A 21813-nucleotide genomic window follows, 5' to 3' on the forward strand; every position below is an offset into this window, starting at 1 on the left:
CAAAGTAAATTCCTAGGGAAGTAAGGGTCAGACTAGCTGTTCTCTGAATTTACTTACAACTCTGAGATTCTAGAGGTTCTAGATTCAACACTTCTGACGTTTATGAACTTGGGCAAGTCACAGCCTCTCTGAGCTTCAGGTTCCTAATCTGTACAACTGGGATATTAATACCTGTGATACATACTTCATGGGGTTGGGTTGGTATAAGTATCTGTAAACTTTAAAGAGTTAAATAAATATGAGTAGTGATTTTTCTGGATTAAATCTTTAAAATTAGCAGATGGTGAAATGGATAAGGTGCTGGGCTGGAAATCAGGAAGACCTGAATTCAAATCCTGTCTCACTTCGTAGCTGTTTGATTCTGTGTAAGCCATTTAAGCTGTCTGCCTCAATTTCCTCATTTGTGAAATGGAGATAATATTAGCACTCACCTCCCAAGATTACTGTGAAGATCAAATAAGACACCTGTAAAGCTCTCTGAAAACCTTAAAGTATCTTTTTAATGATAACTAGCATTGCTGCTATTATGATTACATTTACATAACGAATTGAGGAGCCATGAGCCATACTACCTTAAACAAAATTATAGGTAAAGTAGATAAAGGAAACAGGGAAAGTTTTATCAGCCAAACTCTCACTCTTCTTCCTACCTCTGCACCAGCAGGTAACACAGGGAGAAGGTTTTTTGTTATAAGGGATGGCTCTCTGGGAGGGAGAAGGAGAAGGATATATTGGAAAATGTAAATGTTGCAAAAATAAAAAGTTATCAATAAAAATTTAAAAAGGGCCCCCAAGGCGCATCTTTTTCAGTTTTTATTGATAATTTTTTATTTTTACATTATTTACATTTTCCAATATATCCTTCTCCCTCTCCCTCCCAGAGAGCTATTCCTTATAACAAAAGACAAAAAGGTTTTCTCAGAATCAGTTCTGCAAAACTAAACAACATCCTGCACAAGTCTGCTGTAACACAATATTTTGCAACCCTGGTCCCCACCTGTACAACAAAAGCGAGACTTCTCACCTCTCTTTCATGGGGCTAAACTTGGGCATTCTTTTGCAGCCTTCCATTTCTATTACTTGGCTACTGTTTTTTCCATTCACATTTTTGTGATCACTCTGTATATTGTTTTCCTGGTTCCCCTAACTTCACTTTGTACCAGTTCATTTAAGTTCATCATGCTTCTCTCATATGCATTAATTCCTACATTACAGTAATATTCTATCATATTTAAGTACCATAACTTGTCTAGCTGGTACCCAATTAATAAGAACCTTTTGCTTCCAGAGTCCTACTACTATAAAAGTGCTGTTGCACTTTGATATTTTAAAAATTATATGCATATAAACAAATACATTTATTTTTATGTTATATATAATGTAATATATGTCATTTATATATACAGAGATAAAACAAGGAAGGAGAGGATGAAAGATGAAAAGAAAGAGAGAGAAGGGAAGAAAGGAGAGAGAGAAAAGAAGGGAAAGGAGAAAGAAGGGAGAGGGGAGAGGAGACAGAAGAGAAGGAAGAGAAAAGAGGGGGAAGGGGGAAAGTGAGAGAGTCCTTTTTTTTAAAACACTGATCTGTAAGCAGCATTTGAAGGTACATGAATCTAAGATAATGAAACTTAGGTTAACATCTACAAGCTAAATCCTTGCATAATCATCTCAAAGAACAGGCATGTAGGAAGCCTGCAATCTAGGGACAGGAAGGACCCTAGGACAGGAGAGACAGGAGGTGAAATTAGGAAAGTGACAACAGACAAAAAGAACTCTCTATGGTTCTTTTATTTCACCCCCTCTCTGCTATTCTTAGCACTGTTTTTGGATGAAGGGTTCCACGCACAAGTACAGGCTGAGGGTTGGGATAAATACTTTTGTGTTGGCCAATTTCAGGGCGGAGAATCCAAACTGTGCAGGATAAGTCTTTCCAACAGATGAGTGCTCCCATTGAAACAATGCTAAATGAAAACATTTTCACCTACTAGATGATTAAAATAGTACAGCATCTGTTTTGGAGAGGTGCAAAATTTTCTCCCCCTCCATTTTTTCTTACCTGCTCCCCAAATAAATATTTTTTAAAATCCTTGCTCTGACTTGCTGAAATGGATAATTTAACAAAGCAATGGAGCCACAACAATATTTTAGCATCTCTTTATTATCTAGACATATACATGTGAAATCAGCCAAGATAAAAAAATATATATTGTAGGCCAAAGAAATATCCTATAGCCATCTCTAAAATGGACCAGGTAACTTTGTGCAGTCTGGTTCCTTTATTTTCCTAATAGGTTTTCTCAATGTTCTTTTCATTTGCAAATTCTGAATTGTCATTAGCAAACCTGTTGCTATAGTGAAATGTTATTTGTAAGTGCCAACTTTCTCTAACCAACATTATGGATTAGGCAACCATAAGAAAACTGCCTATGAAATAATCTGTCTTGGAGTTGGTGTTTTAGCTATATAATTTAATGGAAGGAAGAATAATAGGCTAATAAAGTTCATTTAATTTATTTAAATTGAAAAAAATTATTCCTAAAGATTTTTTTTGGTCAATCTGAATAATTCTAAATTAAACCAACTATGGGCAGTTAGGTGGCACAGTAGATAGAACACTAGACATAGGAGTCAGGAAGTCTCCTCTTCCTGCATTCAAATTCAACCTCAGACACTGACTAGCTGCGTGATCCTGGGCAGGTCATTTAACCCTGTTTACCTCCATTTCCTCATCTGAAAAATGAGCTGTAAAAGAAGGAAATTGCAAACCACTCCAGTATCTTTGCACAGAAAACTCCAAATGGGGTGACAAGAGTCAGAAATGACTGAAACAAATGAACAACAAAAAAAAAAGGATGAAAAAAAGCTGAGCTTCAGTGACCTAACAATTTATCAATCTGGACTTTGTTAATAACCCACATTCTTGTCTTCAATGACAATACACCTACCACCTGCCTACATCTAGTTGTTCAACTGAAGAGTCTCCTCTTGCCACATATGTTCCAAATGACTAGATATATAAATGAGATCAACATTAGAAAATCACTGCATGAAATTAATTTAAAGCTGCACAAAGAACCACCCCTGTTTCAATGGCAGAAACAATTCATGATATCTGGAAATATACAAATACATATATAACTCTCATGTGTTTGCTGTAATGGTCTTCAATTTTATACCAAATTTGTACCCTCTGATATATCTAGTTTGTAAATGTCATTTGAAATATGAGCACAGAAAGCCTCCTCATTTCATTTCAGACCTCTCCTAGAAAACTGAGGATAATTCAGTCATCTTAAATCTTGATCCTTTTTTAGGCAAATTACAGGCTGAATTAAAGAGAGCCTGTTACCAAGGCAAGACAATTTGGAATGACTTGAACTTCCACTTTTGCTTTGACAGGCAAATTGTTAAAAATAATTAAATAAAAGAATGCTGTGATTCCCCCCACAGCAGGGAAACATTTATATGCCACCTCCAACTCTGACTTTTGATGTTTGAGTTGACAGAAACATCAATTACAGAACTAATAATAAAATGTATGAAAATGTATGAAAGCCTGAGCTATAAAAGAAAAGAAACTCTTCAGCACTACTCTGTGATTTTTGTACCTTTCATATAGGTGATGGCTAATAGATTTCTAAAAGACAAGTTGACATTCTGGTTTGTGGCAGAACCAAAATCTGTTGTTAAGAATGGAAGAAAACATTTCAGAAAAACAGACATCTTGGGTTACTTGTTCTTACTGATTGCATGCATTTGCAGAATGAGAAATTCTTGTCTTCAGCATTTTGCAATGAATTGTAGAAATTTAAGTTATCTTTGCCTTTCCTTGATATCCTCCAAAGCCTAGAGTGACTACAAAATGTTCTTTTAGGGATACAGAGGTAAAACAGAAGAGAAGGAATCAGAAAAGAGAAGTGGGAAAGGCAACTGTAGGGACATAAATGATTCTTCCTATGTATTAGACTTATAGCTTATGCTGACCTCCAGTGTGACTATATCCACGTTACCTAACCTCTGACTCCATTTGTTTTGCTTTTTGAAATGGACATGGTACAGATTTGTTCAGAATGGAGTTTTCTCAATTTTTTAAGACCATAAATCAAGCCCCTAAAGAGCATGGGTTGACATCTTGTAGTTTTGTAATCACATAATAGCAAAGCAAATACTGGTTGGATGTTGAATCAAGGGCAATTCACTTTGCCTAAATGGGCTCTACTACCTTCTGGGATGTGCATCTCATCTCTCTGAGCTTCTCCTTGCACGCTGTTAGCTATAAAGGTGCTATCCAGCTCTGACTCTATGATGCGGAAAGCCCATCTCCCTAAGCCCTGAATTCAGACCTCCTAACTATATGTTCCCTCAATTAGGACACTGTGATGAATGCCAGTCAGGAATGGGACAATGAACTAGTCAAGTGGATGACAGCAAAGTCATTGGTATAACCTCAACATAGCCTCCCTAGCCTTGTATAAATAGAGACTTGGGTCCATCTATGCCCAGCTGTAATTATACTTCCTTCCACAGAGGTAGCCAGTAAGTCAAACCACAGTCAGCTTCTGAAAACAAAGACAATAGGGATGACCAGACAGAATGGAGAAGTAAAAGGAAAAGAAAAGCAGCAGAGAAAGCCTAGTCATTGAATGGAGGGAGGCAGAGTGGGCCTGGCCTCCCTGGGGGATTAGAGAGACAACCTTAGCAAGAAAAGAGAAAAAGCCTGTCACTATAAGGAGGCCAGGAAAGAACAATGGGATAGGTCTGGGTTTGTAATTAGACTAATAATCATCAGTAGATTCTCTTGGTGAAGGATTAAGCACAGCAAAAAAGCAGGTTTTCAAAAATCAATTACTTACAGGACAAGCCTTACAAGTCACAAGGGTTCCAGAACTTGATGTGGCAGGAAATCAATTTTTCACCAAGTCTACCTTGTGAAAATATATTTACATACCAGTCACACTATTATTAACTCCAAAGAAGCAAAAGAATTCTTGAGAAGAAAGTAGAAAGGGCTCAGCTCCAGTACAAAACAGATGGCCTGTTACAAAAGCCACAAGGCCCTGGAACCATAGCATACACAGTTATGTGGGAAAATGCTTTCAACACCTAAAATTTTCTTTCTTTCTTTTTTTCTTTTTAACAAAGCCCCTTTTCCTTTGCCCTCAAAAAGAAACTGATTTTCCCTAAATGCTTCAGTCCACAAATATTTTGTGCAATTAAAGAGAAAAGGAATAAGGGTAAGGGAGATTTAATCTGCCACCAATAGTCTGTACAGTTTATGATCTTGGGCATGTGCAGTGGATGGAGCACTGGACCTGGAAACAGAAAGATCTAAGTTTGAATGTATCCTCAAGAATTTATTAACTGTGTGACCTTGAGCAAGTCACTGCACCTCTGTCTGCCTCAGTGTTATCAATTGTAAAAGGAGGATAATAATAGCACCTACCTCCCAAGGCTGTTGTGAGCATCAGATGAGACAACATTTACAGAGCACTTAGCACAGTGCTTGGCACCCAGCAGGCACTATGTACAGTAGATACCATTAACACTGTTAACCTGGTCTCATCTAATCATCAGTCTGCTATTCAAAAGTGGATAGAACAAATAGCAAAGTCAACAGCAGTTTGCACATAACTGCATTAAGATCATTTTCCAGGCAACAAATATTAAACAGGGTAAATTTCTTCTCTCACTGATTCATGTCACATTAAGTACTCTGAGGGATAGATGACATCTTCATATATATATATATATATATATATATATATACAGTTGCTACAAAAACAATCATGTCCATCTATTATAATCAGCCTTAAGTAAACAACAACTTAAATAAATGTTATACTTTCAGAACAAAGTTTTAAAGACACAGTATGGCATAGTAAATAAAGCGGTGGATTTGAAAGCTAGAGGTTCAAATCTTGCCTGAGACATTTTGCTACCTGCATGACTGAGCAAGTCACCTACATTTTCTTTGTATTTCTTTATTAATAAAATGAGGTTTGTTGTTCAGTTGTGTCTGATTCTTTGTGGCTCCATTTGGGATTTTCTTTTGCAAAGATACTGGAGTGCTTTGCCATTGCCTTCTCCAGTTCATTTTACATGTGAGGAAAGTGAGGTAAACAGGATAAAGTTGCCCACAGCCACACCGTTAGTAAGTGCCTGAGGTCAGATTTGAATTAAGGAAGACATGTCTTCTTGACTCCAGGCTGGTACTTTATCCACTTCACCACCTAGCTGCCCCAATAAAATGAGGATGATAATAATAAACCCTATGCCACAGGATTACTGAGAGGATCCAATGAGAGAATATATATAAAGCATGCTAAAAATCTTAAAATACTAAATAAATGTGAGCAATTATCATCATCATTAAAAAATCTTGAGATCTGCATCACAGTAACTTGTGACAGATTTTTTTCCCAATTAACTGTTACTTTTAATTTTCATTGTATTGGATTTATCTGTGCAAACATTTTTTTAATTTTATATACTCAAAACTGCCCATTTTATCTTCCCTGATCTCCTCTATCCTTTAGCTGGTCGTGAACTCTTCCTCTATAAATCTTAAAGGAAATTCCCTGTGACTCAAACATGTTTATAATTAACCTATTGGTGATGGGTACTTTTGGTGACAATTATTTGTATTACCCTGATAAAATGCATACTTCCATAAAAGCAAAAGAATGAAAGACAGAATGGTTACCTCCCTACCAAATTTTTGCTAGTTAAAAGAAATAGAAGAAATCGAGTTTCCTCTCTTCTTTACTCCTAGAAGAGTTAACAAGTACTGAAACAACCAAAAGTCAAGCAACATAAGGACTAACCAAAGACATAATCTATAAACCTGATAATTTAGCCCTTGAATAATCAGTATGAAAAAGAATTTTAAGGTATAATTTTCCATGAATCCACAGTCAAGAAATAAAGGGGGGAAATACTAGAGGAAATATTTTTAATTATTTTTCATTAAAGTACTATAACTTCCATTAGGCTAAAATTACTATTTTCTTTTTGCTTTTAAAATGCTTTAGCTAATAATCTTGAATTGTTTTTTAATATTACTCAGAATCATGCCAAGAGGTATTTTCTAATAAACATGTTGAAAATAGCAATAGCTACTTTCTATTAATGACCAGAGGGAGAAATAGAAGGGAAGGGGAAAAAAAAAAAGAGGGACATGAAAAGAAGTGGTTGAGGGACAGAAAAAAAAAAGATTAGGTAACCTGACAAAGGCCTCAAACAAGGCATGTCAGATACACACTGTGAACTCCTTGAGAGTAGAGATTTTTTTTTTTGCCTTTCTTTGTCTCTCCAATGCTTAGCAACATGTCTGGTACATAATAAATACTTAATAAGTGTGTACTGACTGACACTTCTATATCTGGTGTGTATATTTTTATGCACATACATAACAAGTATCTGTTAAGTGTTTTCTACACAAATAACATAAAATAATCATGGTAGGATGCTTCATTGCCTTGCTTTTCAATCAAATTCAAATGTTCCATAGCACCAAGGTTCAAGACAGAAAACACAAATGACTTAAAAAGGAGCACAGAATTACTGCCAGTTCCTTAATTACTAAAGCTTATTCTATAACAAATTTGTAGTTGGCATAAAGATTGACTCGATTTCAATCATTTAGTTTAAAAAAAAGGAAGCTAAAGAGGACAGCAGTTTCACAAAGAAAATACCATGAGAATCCTAAAATGTGTGTCCAGTCAAGACCTTATGTAAGGTGAGGAAAGGAAATTTTAAAATGAAGAAAATATTTTTAATACTGACCTAAAAAAAATGATTCAAGGGGTAATCCAGTATACTTTCACAGGGCACAAGGCACAGTACCAAAGGTTTATGGAAAGGAAGGCTATGCTGGCATTTCTCCAAGACTGTTAATATGTTTCTTGAACAGGACAGATATCAAGACTATAAAAAGCAAGTAGCCAGTGATGCTGGAATGAAGATTTTGAGATCATTACCAAGGAAAATCAAAATTAGATAATAACAAATGTGAAGATACATACATGTCACATCTAAAAACACTTCAGAGAATTGTTCAAATTGAACTTTATCTGTCATTTCAATTACTTTTTCAATGAAATGAAATGTAACAAGCGGTAAAAACAGCCAAATGAAGCCGTCAAAAACTGAAACACCAGCCAAGTCTGAAATACTGAGCAACTGAGAAGTGAAATGATTTGCGCCTGCCTCTGATGACATGCAATGGATCCCAGCCTATGACAACTCGGAAGGAAAAAGATGACAAACCAACGTCCGTGCCCTGCATGAGCTGCTCTCACAGGATCCTTTAATTCTTACCTTCTTCTGCCTCATCCTCCTGAGATGACATTGGACCCCCAGCACTGGTTGGAGTGACTGGCTCTTCCTTCTCAGACGCCCTCTGTAGAGTCACGACTTCGTAGATGGCATCCCCAGCACTGGCATGGGCTCTTCCTTCAAACTGAAAATACATCAAGTGTTTCTCAATGTTAGAAACATCAAGTGAATACAAAAACATATTCAACAGTTCATTCAAAAGAGCTCAGTCAAGGAGGGGCACAGGATATCTCACATGCAGTTTGGTTTAAGGACAAAGAGCCCCAATATACCGAGAGAGAAAAACTGAGAAAAAAAAGTTTACCTCTTAAAATGCATGATTTGAGAAAGGCATCAGACTGTCTCTGCCTGGTTCTGACACTTCACAGCTACGTGATATTAGGCAGGATTCAATTTATTGGTCATAATAGCATAGGCTTTTATCAGCATTATTTTTATTATCATAATTATTATTAGCTAGCATTTACAGAGTGCTTTACAGTTTGAAAAACACCTTATCAATATCATCGCATTTGACTCTCACAACAACCATGGAAGACAGATGCTACTGTTATTCTCACTTTACAGGTGAGGAAACTGAGGCAGAGGCTAAGTGACTTACAATGAGTCACACAGTAAGAAAAGGTAAGTTGAACTCAGATTTTCCTGACTCCAAATCTAACACTATCTATAACACTACCTAGCTGACTTAGAGCTGAAAAGGCTGCTAAAGGTTATCTCATTCGACATTCTAACTTTATAGATGAGGAAACAAGACCCAATGTTTCACTACAGGAGGGATTCTTAACCTAGAGTTCACGCACCCTAAAGGACCCACAGGTATAGACTTCTGGGAGGATGTCAATGGGGGGAAATTCCATCTTTATTTTCACTAACCTCTGACTGAAGTTTAGCATGTCCTACAATTGCAAAAGTAGGCAGTAGCCACTATTCTGTGGAGTATGTAGGCTTTACTAGACTGCCAACCAAGTCCATTTTAGAAAGAAACATTCAGAACCCCTGCACTAAACGGTCAAGTAAGAAAAACCACAGCATCACAAAAGTCCAGTCTGAGAGTCAGGAAGGCTCATTGAGGCCAAGTCATCCAATCCTTGCATTGAAGGCCTGAACACTCCAACAACCCCAACAAGTAGCCACGCAGCCTCTCCAGAACTGCCCACTCCACTTTCAGAAAGACAACCACTAAGCTTAAACTGGTGTCTGCTCCCATCTCAGCTCTGCTGTCACGGACCTAGCAAGACTCATCCATTCCTCTTCATGACAACCCCTGCACAAACTGAATTCAGACCTCCAGGTCCTCCCTGAGTCTTCCCCCAGATCCACATCTCTAGCTCCCTCAGCTGATCTTCATATGAAGTTGGCTCAAGGTTCTTCACTAACCTGGATGCCCTCCTCTGGGCACTCTCTGTGGTTCCCAGAATTGAAAAGACTACTCCAGATGACATCTGAAGAGGACAGGCTATCACCTTGTTAATCCTAAAAGCTTAATGTAGTAGCCAATGTATTAGCTTTTTTGGCTACCACATCACACACTGTTAATTCAAAATGAATTTAAGTCCTCTGTAACACACCTAGATCTCTTTCAGAACAGCAGTCTAACTATCCCTTCCCCATCCAATACCTCAGAGATTGAGCTTTTTCACTCAAACACAAGATTTCACATTTGTCCCTGTTGAATGCATATCAACCCATGGGTTTAAGAAGCAAAAATGTGCATCAAGTAAAAATTATGCTTAATTGGTCCATTTTGTTAAATGTCTCATAAGAAAAAAAATGTGATTTTAAATCAACCAGTAGGTATATATTAAGTACCTACTAAATGCCAAGCATTACGCTAGGAAGGACAGGATAAAAGGCAAAGTAACATGGTTCACACCCATAACATTGTCTCTGAAGGTTAAAACTTTCTGTAGGATTATTTTATTTCAAAATGACAATCTGAATCAAAAATTGAGTTTAAGATGTGTCTCTATGCACCTTAGTATTGTATCAAACATGAATAAAATGATCAAGTCCTTTAAAATTAAAATATTCACTGAAATGAAATTCTGAATCATCAAATTGAAAACAATGCAAGATTTATTGCGCTTCTACCATGGTAGACGCAACAAAACAGAGATTTTACTTAATGAGACCAACAGACCTCATCAAGGTCATTATAGGGATCTGTTTATCTTATGGCTAATCAGAATAACGAATTCACTCTGGTTTCCACTATCACCTACTACAAAAGTTACAAGAACAAACCATTTAATTAAGCAACACAGATAGCAGACAGCAAAACTATTTAAGAATCTGTAAAATATGCTCAACAATCTACGGAGAAGAGTTCTATAGACACACGTGACACACTGACTGTGGAGCTAGGTGTGCCCAGTTTGAAAACAGCCACTCTGGTAGGCCACAGTCGCCCTCCTACCTCCTCCTCCTGTGGCCTGAACAAGACAGTACCCAAAACTTTGGCAATTTCCCTGTTCACAGCATGCTCCACATGTCCCCACTTTGCCCCAATGCTCCCACCCCCAAGCGTCTCATGTAGGTTTTGGGTCTTCTTTTCTATGAATTAAAATGTGCAATGATAAAGACCTACTGTTTTATGTCACAGTGGCCTACTGAAATCTTCTGAGACGACCTCTTCCTAGCAAAACTGCAGGAACTGACTTGGGAGACAAACCCATCAAAACAAAACAAAAGCCTTACAGAGTTGTAGTCAGTTTGCATATTATTTCTAGTTTTTATTTTTTGACATTATTTCATATCTGGCTCAATTTTTCTACAATCTACAATCTTTCTACAATCTTTTCTACAATCTTAACTGGTCAGATATAAGATTTAAAAGAGATAACTACATAGAAGACGGTGTTGTGTAGTAAAAAAAGACTTGGACTCAGAGGACCTGGATTCAAATGTGAATTCTGCCCCATTTATCTGTATGAACAAGTCATTTACCTTCTATTTGCCTCAGATTCTTCAAATGTAAAGATGAGGATGATAAGAGCCTCTACCTCACAGAATTGTTGTGAAGATCAAATGAGAAATCTGAAAAGTACTTAGCACAGAACCTAGCACAGAACACACACTACATAAATGTTACTGAGGAGAGGGAGAAGAAGAAGTGAAAGAGAGGGGAGAAGAAAAGGAGGAGGAAAGAGATTAGGAAGATTACAGGAAAGATACAAGTGTTGTGGCTCTACATTCCTCCTCTATAAAATGAAAGGGGTGGACAGTTGCCCCAAGCTCCCTTCGAGCCCTGAGTGTCGGATCTTCTAACCCCTAGTTGACACGCTCCTGTAAAACGAAGGATACAACAAAACAGTTTCTGAAGTGACGCTCAATCTCAGATCCCACAGCAAGAACTGTGAGGCTCTTCTCTTCCTTGTATCTTCAGCACTTATTTATCATAGGGGCAGAGAGTAGGCATGTAGCATCTGTTAAGTAGAAACGTCCTTTGGTGCTTGAAGTTCCAACAGTTAAACAGACATTACGTAATTTTTCATATAAATGGGCTTGGATCCACCCCTCTACAATCAACCAAAGGAGCTGCCTGGACAGCTAACTTGGCAAAGCCCTTTCACATCAATATTCTAGTTAGAGCCTTGTGATCATTTTCTCCTACACACTTCTCCCTACTTGGTTTTCTGATCTCATGGCTAGCAAGTCTCAACTTTCTGCTCTAATTCCTGTATTCCAGAATGGTGAAGACCCTCCAAAATTCTTAATCTCCACCCACAATCTTATATCTATCCCTAGTGTCCAGCCTCCCCTTCCCTGATGCCCCACTGCACATGTACTTGGATTCATAAAATCCTTCCAAACATAGATTTCTTCCTCTCATATTCCTTTCAACGTCTAGCACTTAGAGAAACCTGGTTTTCTCCTGAAAAAAAGAAGTCCATCCTTTGCCACCCCATTCCATATCCAAGGACATGAAGAACTAGAGGCATCCTCCTAAAGCACTGTCACTTCCATCCCCCCTCTGGCACAGTTACTCAAAAATCTGTCCCCCAATGTCAACACCACCAGACTGAACAATCACCTGTCTGATCACCCACAGGTATATGTCTATATCCCTAGAGCAGTCACCTACCAAATTCCACACTACTCTCCCTCCTTCCTAAGTGAATTTAGTTCACACTGAAACCCTGCAGCTACCTTCAGTTACTTCAGCATTCATACTGACTTCTGAGTACAAAGGCTTTCTTAACTTCATATTATATCACGCAAAAATTCTCTACTGCAAACATCTTGAACTCTGATCATGATGTCCTTATCTTTCTTTTCTCCCACGTACTTGCTCATCCTAAACTCTCTGCTGTGACAAACAATTCTTTCCCTATTTTCTAATGCCATCAATGTGTTTTAGTCTTACTTCCTTACTTTAACTTTTAAATACTATAGTTATCCAACTGATGATGAGGATGAGGATGATGATGCTTGTCATCATGACAACAATAATAACAATTTGCAATTATATGGCACTTTAAGGTTTGCAAATCTCATCCGAACTTCACAACAACCTCTGTGAGGTACATGCTTTTTTTCCGTTCAGTCATTTCAGCTGAGTCTCACACTTTATGACCCCATTTGGGTCTTTCTTGGCAAAGACACTGGAGTGGTTTGCCATTTTCTTCTTCAGCTCATCTTACAGATAAAGAAACTGAAGCAAACAGGGTTAAGGGACTTCCACAGAGTCTCACAGCGAGCAAGAGTCAAAGACCACAGATTTGACTCAGAAAGTACTATTATTATCCCCATTTTACAAATGTGGAAACTTCAAACCAAAATTAAGCTATTTGTACAGGGTGAAACAGGTTTTCCTGACTCTAAGTCTGGCACCCTCTCCATTATGTCATACTGCCCATGTACAAGTTCAGCAAGGCCTTGAATCCCTAGTCCTCCCGGCTCTTCATTCCTTGGCTAATTCTCAACTCAGTCACTCCTACCCATCACCTTCTCTATTCCTATCCTAGAGACACTGACTACTGCTGGAGAATGGTACCAAATCTTACAAGTTAACTCTACTACGAATATAACTGAGCCCTTATCTCTAACTATCTTATACCCCTCCCCACCCCATCACCAGCAGCTGTTTCCAACTATAATCACTCTTCTCAAGACCCTCACTTAACTTATCCTATTCCTTCTCAGATAAACTCATTTCATCCTCTCCTGAGATTAAGGCTCCTTCGTCATCCTCTCTTTCACACATCAAAACCTCTCTTAATTCTCATCCATTCTTTATTCTACCCTGGTATGTTCTATCCCATAGATGCCCTCCTTTAGAAGCTTGCCCCATCATCTCCAGTGATATACTTCACGTTTATGCTCCTGGCTCTCACTTATCCTTAAAGCACCTTCCCTACACAACATCATCCACTAAGATGACCATCCCAGCCAGAAGTGGAGAACCTGGATTCAGCCAAAGGTTCACACTTGAGGACCTAAAAGACCACATATGGCCTCAAGACCACAGGCTCCCTCCCCTGCTCTAGAACTAACTCTCCCTTGCCTCTTTCCATTGCCAAACGCAAAATGGGTACAACCTACACTTGAAACTTCCTTAATACTCATTCATCTTTCAACTTCTAAGGTCTACCCTCCCTCCCCATCCCTGAGCCCCATACTGTTGAATTCAATCTCATTTAATTATAAACAAAATAGAGCTTTTCTTATTCCTCATCCATCCTGATCTTTCTGCAGCACTCAGTATAACTCTCTTCTTCTGAATATTCTTTCATTCCTTAGTTTACATGACCCTGATGTCTCATGCTTCTCCTTCTATCTGAAAGGTTTTCCTTGGTCTTTAGTGATGATTTGTCATTATCATCTGGCCTCTTAAGGCTCTTTTTCTCAGGTGCTCTTTCTCCTCTTTCTATAATCTCTCCCTTGGCAATCTTACCCACATCTATGGGTTCAATTATTATACTTTGGCAGACAGCTCCCAAGTCTATATATTCCACTCTCATCCCTCTTGAGTTGTAGCCCTACATTTCCAGCTGCCTGTTAAAATCTCTAGCTAGCTATTCCTCTGGGACCTCAAAGGCAACAAGTTCAAAATCAAATTGATCTTCCCCTAACTCTGGTCCCTCCATTCCAGTTCTCTTTTCTCTAGTTTTGACCTGTTTTTATGTCTAATTCCTCCCCTTCACCTAATTTAAGTAAAATGAATTACTGGATGTTGCTCAAATTCAACCCTCTTTCTCAGCATCCTCCATCCCTGGAATAGACTCCTTGTTCATCTATGCCTTGCAGAATCCTCCTCCCTTCTTTCAAAGGCTCAACTCCACTGACACTTCTATCATAAACTTTTCTTGATCCCTTCACTTGAAAGTGTCTTCTCCATCTGCCCCTATCATAACATATTTATCTATGTAAATGTCATATTCCCCTCCTGCCCAATGGAATATAAGTCCCTAGACAGCAGAGATTATATCATTCTTTATATCTGTAGCCCAGCCCCCAGTACAGTGCAGTGCCTTGCACCAAAGTAGGCATTATGCTGAATATTATATTTGTTCGGCAAAATCTACAAAAATTGAAATTCTATTTCTTCCCAGAATTCCATCATTGTATTGAAGCTCTCTCTGGAACATCTTAGCAGTACTAATAATAAATTGTTCTTTATCTTGAAGGCTGTTGATGTGTACTGGAAATGTACCAACTTTCTTAATATGAACAGGTGACTTCCAAATTAAGCTGCTAATGCCATCACTCATGTTCAACTTGATTGTTATAGAACTAAGTGTTATGTTACAAGGCACTTTTTCCTTTACTACTGATGATTTCTTAGGTATTTTACACCACTAAATCCTGTGATCTTAATTCTTTAGGGAGCTATTAAAAAATCAAGTTGTCGTTTGAGTAATGCATCATCAGCCTTCCCCAAAATAAGCAAAAATGTAAGAACCACCCCCAGAACGGCATTTCATTGCTTAAAATGCTGCTGACTCAATTAGAGCTTTGGTAAGTGAGCCATTTTTTTAACCAAAATCTTCAACTATAACACTCTTTCAAAAACCATTTTAAATTATATTTCAAGATTTGTGCTATCCTCATAGACTCCTAATGGTAAAACAACAACTCATGAAATGTCACCTCTGAAAAGCTATATCACTGAGTATTGAACTCATAAGCACAATTGTGTTCTTCATATTTCAAATCTTATTTTGAAATAACCTGGCTGTCATCTGGGTTCTTTCTATAAATTTAGGCCCCTAAAAGGAAAAAAATAATGAAAAATAATAATCTATTTCTATAGAGAACTAAATCAAAAATGCTATTTTCCATAATCATGACAAAATGCAGAATTATTAATTTAAAAGTAAATATAGTATCTCAAAAGTTGAACTACAGAAATAGCTGGAAGTTACATTTATCCTACAAAATAAATTTGCTTGAAATAATTCCATGTAAATATATTTATTCTGTGGACCTACAGATGCAGTCACCATATTTTCTCAGGTCAAAATCAATATACATCTTTGCAAAACAAATTTTAAAAAAAACTTTGTTAAAAATCTATTTTCTTTTCTTAAAATCTAGATGCTCAGAGACCTGTAACTTCAGAATATGCTTCAGCATAAGAGACAAACTTTCCTTCACTAAATTTCAAGAGTGGCCTTTCCAAAGTACGTAGATTACCACATTTCTTTTTTAGACAATTGTCAATCCACTGGTTTTTGTATTGTGATACTGTACAACTGAGGCATCAAGTACAGTCCACAGCCACTCCTGAATACAGCCTGAACCAGATTAAAATAAGTTGGGAAATATTTGATAAAATAAATAAGAAATGCAATGAAACATTATGAGGCCCACAGGGATCCTTGTGAACAGCTGACAGAATTGTTCTACAAGATCAAAGTAAAAAAAAAAAAAGAAAGAAAAAAAAAGCCCTTATATTGAAGGATTAAATCTACCTTGTTTGTGAATTTTTTAAAGCTTCTCTTTTACAACTCTGCAAATGGAATACTCATCAGCCTTTGCGCAAAATATGGCATCTGATTTTTTTAAACTCACTGCAAAATAGGAAAAAGTGGAGCTTCCTTAGAAAAAAAAAACTGTAATTTTTCCAAACGATTCTGATTCAGTATTGTTCATTCAGTCACCTATCTGTCATACTACAACACAAGCTACTTTGTCTTCAGGCAAGACCTAAATCTAACCTACCCCTCAATTCGGGTTTGATAGATGCAACATCAGCTTATGGTGCCCTGCCAAGTCATACTGCTCACGAACAGCAGAACTGAGTTTAAAGCCCAAACTTCCTACGCTGGATCATATACAATATATGTGATATACATGACACATACAGGTAAATTATATATACTATTATTATTTTAATGAAATCAATTCAGACATATATGAGAAATTCTATAAACATTAGGTTTTACATTTCTTCTTTATCATTAGTCATTTTCCATTTATTCTTATTGTTCTATTACAAGTGTTTATATTATTTGCCAAAGGAATACTTAATTCTGAAGATCTTCATAGGAAGTAAATTGCAATATTGGCAATACTACTAGCAATCCCTGCTCTGGAAGAAGAATAAAGTATGCAAAAAAATGTAACCAAAGGAAACTAAAGATCTGCAAAAAAAAAAGCTGGAAATAAACTCTGCTTCCTAAGGTATATACAATAATAATAATTGTTATTATTATAAGGAGCATTTATGTAGTATTTTATGTTTGTTGTTTTATTTGATCTTTACAACAACCCTGGGAGACAAGTGCTATTATAATTCTTACTTCATAGAGGAGGAAAGTAAAGCTTAAAGAGGGTGAGTGACAACCTGGAATCATACAGCTGCTAAGCGCTAAGACTAGATTTGAACCCATTCTAGAGTAGGGGTTCTGGGACAGGGTTGGAAATTCAGAATAGGGGAAAGGAAAGCAAATAGGACATTAATGTCAGGAGAGGTACTAGCAGGAAAAAGAAGAGCCTCCATGAAGAAGGCTGTCCATTTAGGAGCAAAAGTAGGAGAAAGGGGAACAGGTCGGTCTCGATTAAGAATCTTATTGTCACCTTACTTAGGTAGAATGCATTCCAGAAGGAAACAGAAAAGGAACAGAGAAATCTAGGGAACTATGTCCAGTATTACAAATCTGGGGTACTCAGGGAAGTGACTAAAAGAGGTCCAATAAGAGAATGGTAAACAAAAGTTCCAGTGACTGTAAGGAATGCAGAATGCTCGTCACAGCTGCTTCAGCTGCCTCCTGAAAGGTACTTTTTTCTTCCCAAGGCTTTCTCATGGAAAGACTAACTATTATGGTGAAATGGAAATAGTGTTGAATCTGGAAGACTTCTGTCCAAGTCCCAGCTTTGCTATGGAGTATCTCTGTGATAATGTATAAGTTGTTTCATCTCTCTGGACTTCAGTTTCAGTTGTAAAATGAAGAGTATTCAACTAGATGATCTCTAGATCCCTTTCAGCTCTAAAAATTCATCTTGAGAGATCTACACGTAAGGCAAATAGTTGAGAGCTTGAACAGCCCTTGAGAGGGGGCAAAGTGGGATGGTGGGTGAAGGAGAATATAGTAGTATTGGGGATACACCCTAGGATTGGCTACCACTGGAAGGGTGGGCTGTGATCTATCTCCCCAACAGTTTTATCACATATTCCTTAGGGTCTTGCCAGAGGCACTAATTTGCACATCACTACTCTCAAATAATTTTTTAAAAAACCCTAACACTGTATAATATTCAACCAAAAATATGCTATATATATGTATCATTCATCAATAGGAAAGCTATGGAAAATAATGCTGAAAAAGGGACTTCCATTATGATTTATTTCATTCACAAATGTATGCACACTCACACCAACAGATCTATTTCTAGAAGAATATTTCCTTATTTATAGCTTCCAACAAAAACCAGTAATGACCCCTCCAAAAATGAATTATAGGATGAAGCATTTGCCTACTGACTTAGAATATCTTTCTCTTTAAACAGGAGATGGTCACCCAAGTCACTTTTAAAATTTTTCAGAAGATTTCCTTTAAACTTCAACATCGAATGAGCACGATGACTAATCAACATTGAACTACTCGAGTCGGAAGCCGTTGTCTCGCCTTCAAGATTCACTTGAGTGAGGCTGTACACTTAGCACAGCTGAACACTTTTCAAATGTAATCCCCTTGATTCACAGATGACCTTTTCATGTAATACTTAAACATACTAAATTACTAACATGGGGCATATGTCCCTAATCATTACAGGCTTTAAATAAGAGCACTAAAGTTCCATAACAAAAATGTCTTACATAAAATCTAGACAAATGGTCACATAAACTATTAAGGGTCCATTTCTCAGGAAGCTAACAGGAAGGATTCATACATCTCTGAACAAGGTTTCTAAGCATGGGTGCTTAGGTAGCACAGTAGATAGATAAAAGGGTTGGGCCTGGAGTCAGAAAGACCGGAGTTTGAACGCTGCATCGGATATTTACTAGCCACAGGACTGCAGGGAATCACCTAACTTCTCTCAGCCTCAGTTTCCTCACAATAATCTCCCCTCATGGTGTTGCTTTGGGGATTAAATAACGTATAAAGCACTTTATAAACCTTAAAGTGCTACAAAAATGCCCACCCTGTCAGAGTAACAGCCTCTCTGGCCACACAATAACTGCTCAGCCTTTCTCTACAATGCCACAGAAACCTCTTCAATTCAGAAGCTCACTCCATTCCTGGACATGTCTCCGTCCCTGGAGTCTCTCCCTCAGACTGGCTGTTTAGCAAGGACACTCAGGCTGGCCATGGCTTCACTGCTCTCCTGGCTCTCGGGACTTTCCTTACCCTGCCCCCAGGGAAGCACCTTCTCCATCTCCTCCCCTCACCTCTGCTTTTCAGCTTCCTTTTATGTGCTGTCTTCCCCAATTAGAATGTAAACTGCTTGAGGTCAGGCACTATCATTCTTTCTACTTGTATTCACATCATCTTGGAACAAAACTTGTGTCCATCCAGACAGAAGGAGGTTTTGTTGTTAAAACAGTTTAGTTTCCAATGAAAAAAGAACTGAAATTTGAGTTCTAAGAGATACCCTGAACACATACCAGCGCTGAACATTTCTTTTCAAGTCCTCATTAGAATATCCTGTGGGATGTAGTACAAGCAATAAGAAAAGCTGAGTCACATCACAGCTGTAATAATTTTAGGAAATAACATGACTATTTCGAATGAAGGATCTAGCAAATTAGGTTTAATTGAGTCATGATAAAGATCATTTTTAATATTAAAATGGGGAGTTGATTTCTTCCATTTGTTCACTCTGTTGATATTTTCTCCTGCCACGCTATATTCTGCCTCCTCTCGTAGGTTGAAGCAACAATCATTTTTAAACATAGGAGAGTGGGAGTGCCAACAACAACCTATAAGGGATTCCAATATAGTTCGGTGGATTAAATGTCTTTTTCTATTCTTTACTAAATGGTCACAAGTTTCTTCTACTGAATAACACTCAATCTCCAATCTTTCTGACTGCTAATAAGGAAAAAAACCCAACCAATTACTCTTCCCACTAAAAATAAGATAAATCTAATATGAAAACAGTATATTTTAAAGCAATATTGTCAAAGAAACACTATTATTTTTATTAAGGGACTTCTAACACCACACTGTAAGTTGCAAATACTCCATATGCATATTGACTAATGTTCTTTAAAGAAACTCAATATTGGTCATGAGGGTGTCCTGGGATGCAAGTGGTGCAGTGGAAGATCTGAGTTCAAATGTGACCTCATGAGTCCTAACGGTGTGACCCTGGCCAAGTCACTATGCTTGCTTCTGTTTCCTTAAATGTAAAAGAGGGAAAATAACAGCACTTACCTCTCAAAATCACTGTAAGGATCAAATGAGGTAATTATAAAGTACTTAATACAATGCCCAGTACATTGTAGGTGCTTAATACATGCTTATTCCTTCCCTTTCTCGTTAGCCTTCCCTTCCCTTCTCCTTGTGGGGAAGGAAGGGCAGAAATAATCATAATAACAGAATCTTCAAGCGTCCAGTGTACAGCCCTGAAAGAACAAGCTAATTAAGAAGTCATTAATTGTGCATGCCTAAGTTCCAGACACTGTACTGACACTTTTAATTGTTTCAAATTCATACACAGCTAACTTGGCCACTAGGATTCAAAAAAATCTTTCCTCAGGACAACTGCACGAAAAAAGAAAAGAGATTTTCCTTTGTGAAGAAAAAGATGATCCTACCTGTTTCAGCTTCATGAAGAAAGTCTCAGTGAAAGTCTTTCTGCTGAAGTACCAGAAGCGCTCATTGGCGGGGTACACACGCACCAGCGTCTCTAGCAAGAAGCGGACAGGTTCCACCACCTCAGTGATGACCATATCAACAGCTACAGTCATGAATACTCTTTTATCTAGAGTTAAAAATGGGATTTGTGGTCACAAATCATGTCACCAAACACTGAACATCTAACCACACAAGACAATGGGTTACGGTACATACAGTAAATGGGCCAAGGTAAGAAAAACATAATTAATAGGATTCAGCATTCACTTACTTAATATGCACTCAGTGCCTAGACCTATGAGACATACAAACAAAATTTTAAAAATAATTTCCTATCTTCAATGAACTTATAATCTCTATAGGGAGGCAATGGTCATGGAGGAAACAAGCAACAAGATGCTATGCAATGAAATGTCAAAGATGGTAGTCACAATAAATATCAACAAGTTGAGAAAAATGGAGAAATTGGTATGGTCTGAGGTTGCTATGAAACCTCAGGATAAAGTATCAACCTCTTTGGATCCATTTCTTAAGCTATAAAATAATGATAGCTCACATTTGTAGAATGTTTTAATGTTTATAAAGTCCCTTCACATAAAAATTCTGTGAAATGAATAATTTAGTAATATTGTCCCCAATAGAACAACTCAAAATGTCCTTTCCCATAGCTAGAAAATTGCTGGAAGCAGGATTGAACCTAGACATACTGACTCCAAATGCTATGCTCTGCCCACATGCTGTCTCATATAAAGGGATGGCTGGGGTGTGGAGAAACACACAGGATCTCTGCTAACTGTAAAACTTTACAATCTAGGCTCTAGTAGGCCAAGGTTGAATGAAGAAGTGGGCTTTGTTAGTTCTCTGTAAGTACAGACTGTTTTCATTTTTTGTAATTGTATCCTCAGCACCTGGTACCTAACATGAGCTTACTAATCGACTCAAAGTTCTGGACAGCCTAGAAAGAAGGCAGAAGAGTGTCAAAGAGAGTCATGGTGTAAGGGGGAGGGGAGATCCAAAGAGCACCTCATGCTACTAACTCACTAAGTCTGAAGGTTAAAGAGCAAAAAATCCTATACCTTCCCAACACTAAATAGGATTATACTGTCATAGAGAAGAAGCCAGGAGAGGATAAAATCAACAGAAGTATTTATAGATAAACCAGTATATGTGGTGAATTCATGTCTCCAAGGAAGCCTTAAAGGAAGATGGTTTGTATTCAACTGTA

General features: G+C 37.6%; 1 protein-coding gene across 8 annotated transcripts in view; it reads right to left on the bottom strand.

The window, feature by feature from the left end:
* Window positions 1-21813, bottom strand: part of RABGAP1L (RAB GTPase activating protein 1 like) — a 686444-nt gene that overhangs the window by 543457 nt on the left and 121174 nt on the right. For all 8 annotated transcript variants that reach the window (XM_072637875.1, XM_072637876.1, XM_072637873.1 and 5 more), the window contains 2 exons: window positions 20549-20715; window positions 8320-8461 (listed from right to left, as the gene is read on the bottom strand). In XM_072637875.1, coding sequence (XP_072493976.1) covers window positions 8320-8461; window positions 20549-20715 — 309 coding nt within the window. The remainder of the gene's footprint in view (window positions 1-8319; window positions 8462-20548; window positions 20716-21813) is intronic.

This window comes from Notamacropus eugenii, chromosome 2 (assembly GCF_028372415.1).
Source record: "Notamacropus eugenii isolate mMacEug1 chromosome 2, mMacEug1.pri_v2, whole genome shotgun sequence".
Lineage (NCBI taxonomy): Eukaryota > Metazoa > Chordata > Mammalia > Diprotodontia > Macropodidae > Notamacropus > Notamacropus eugenii.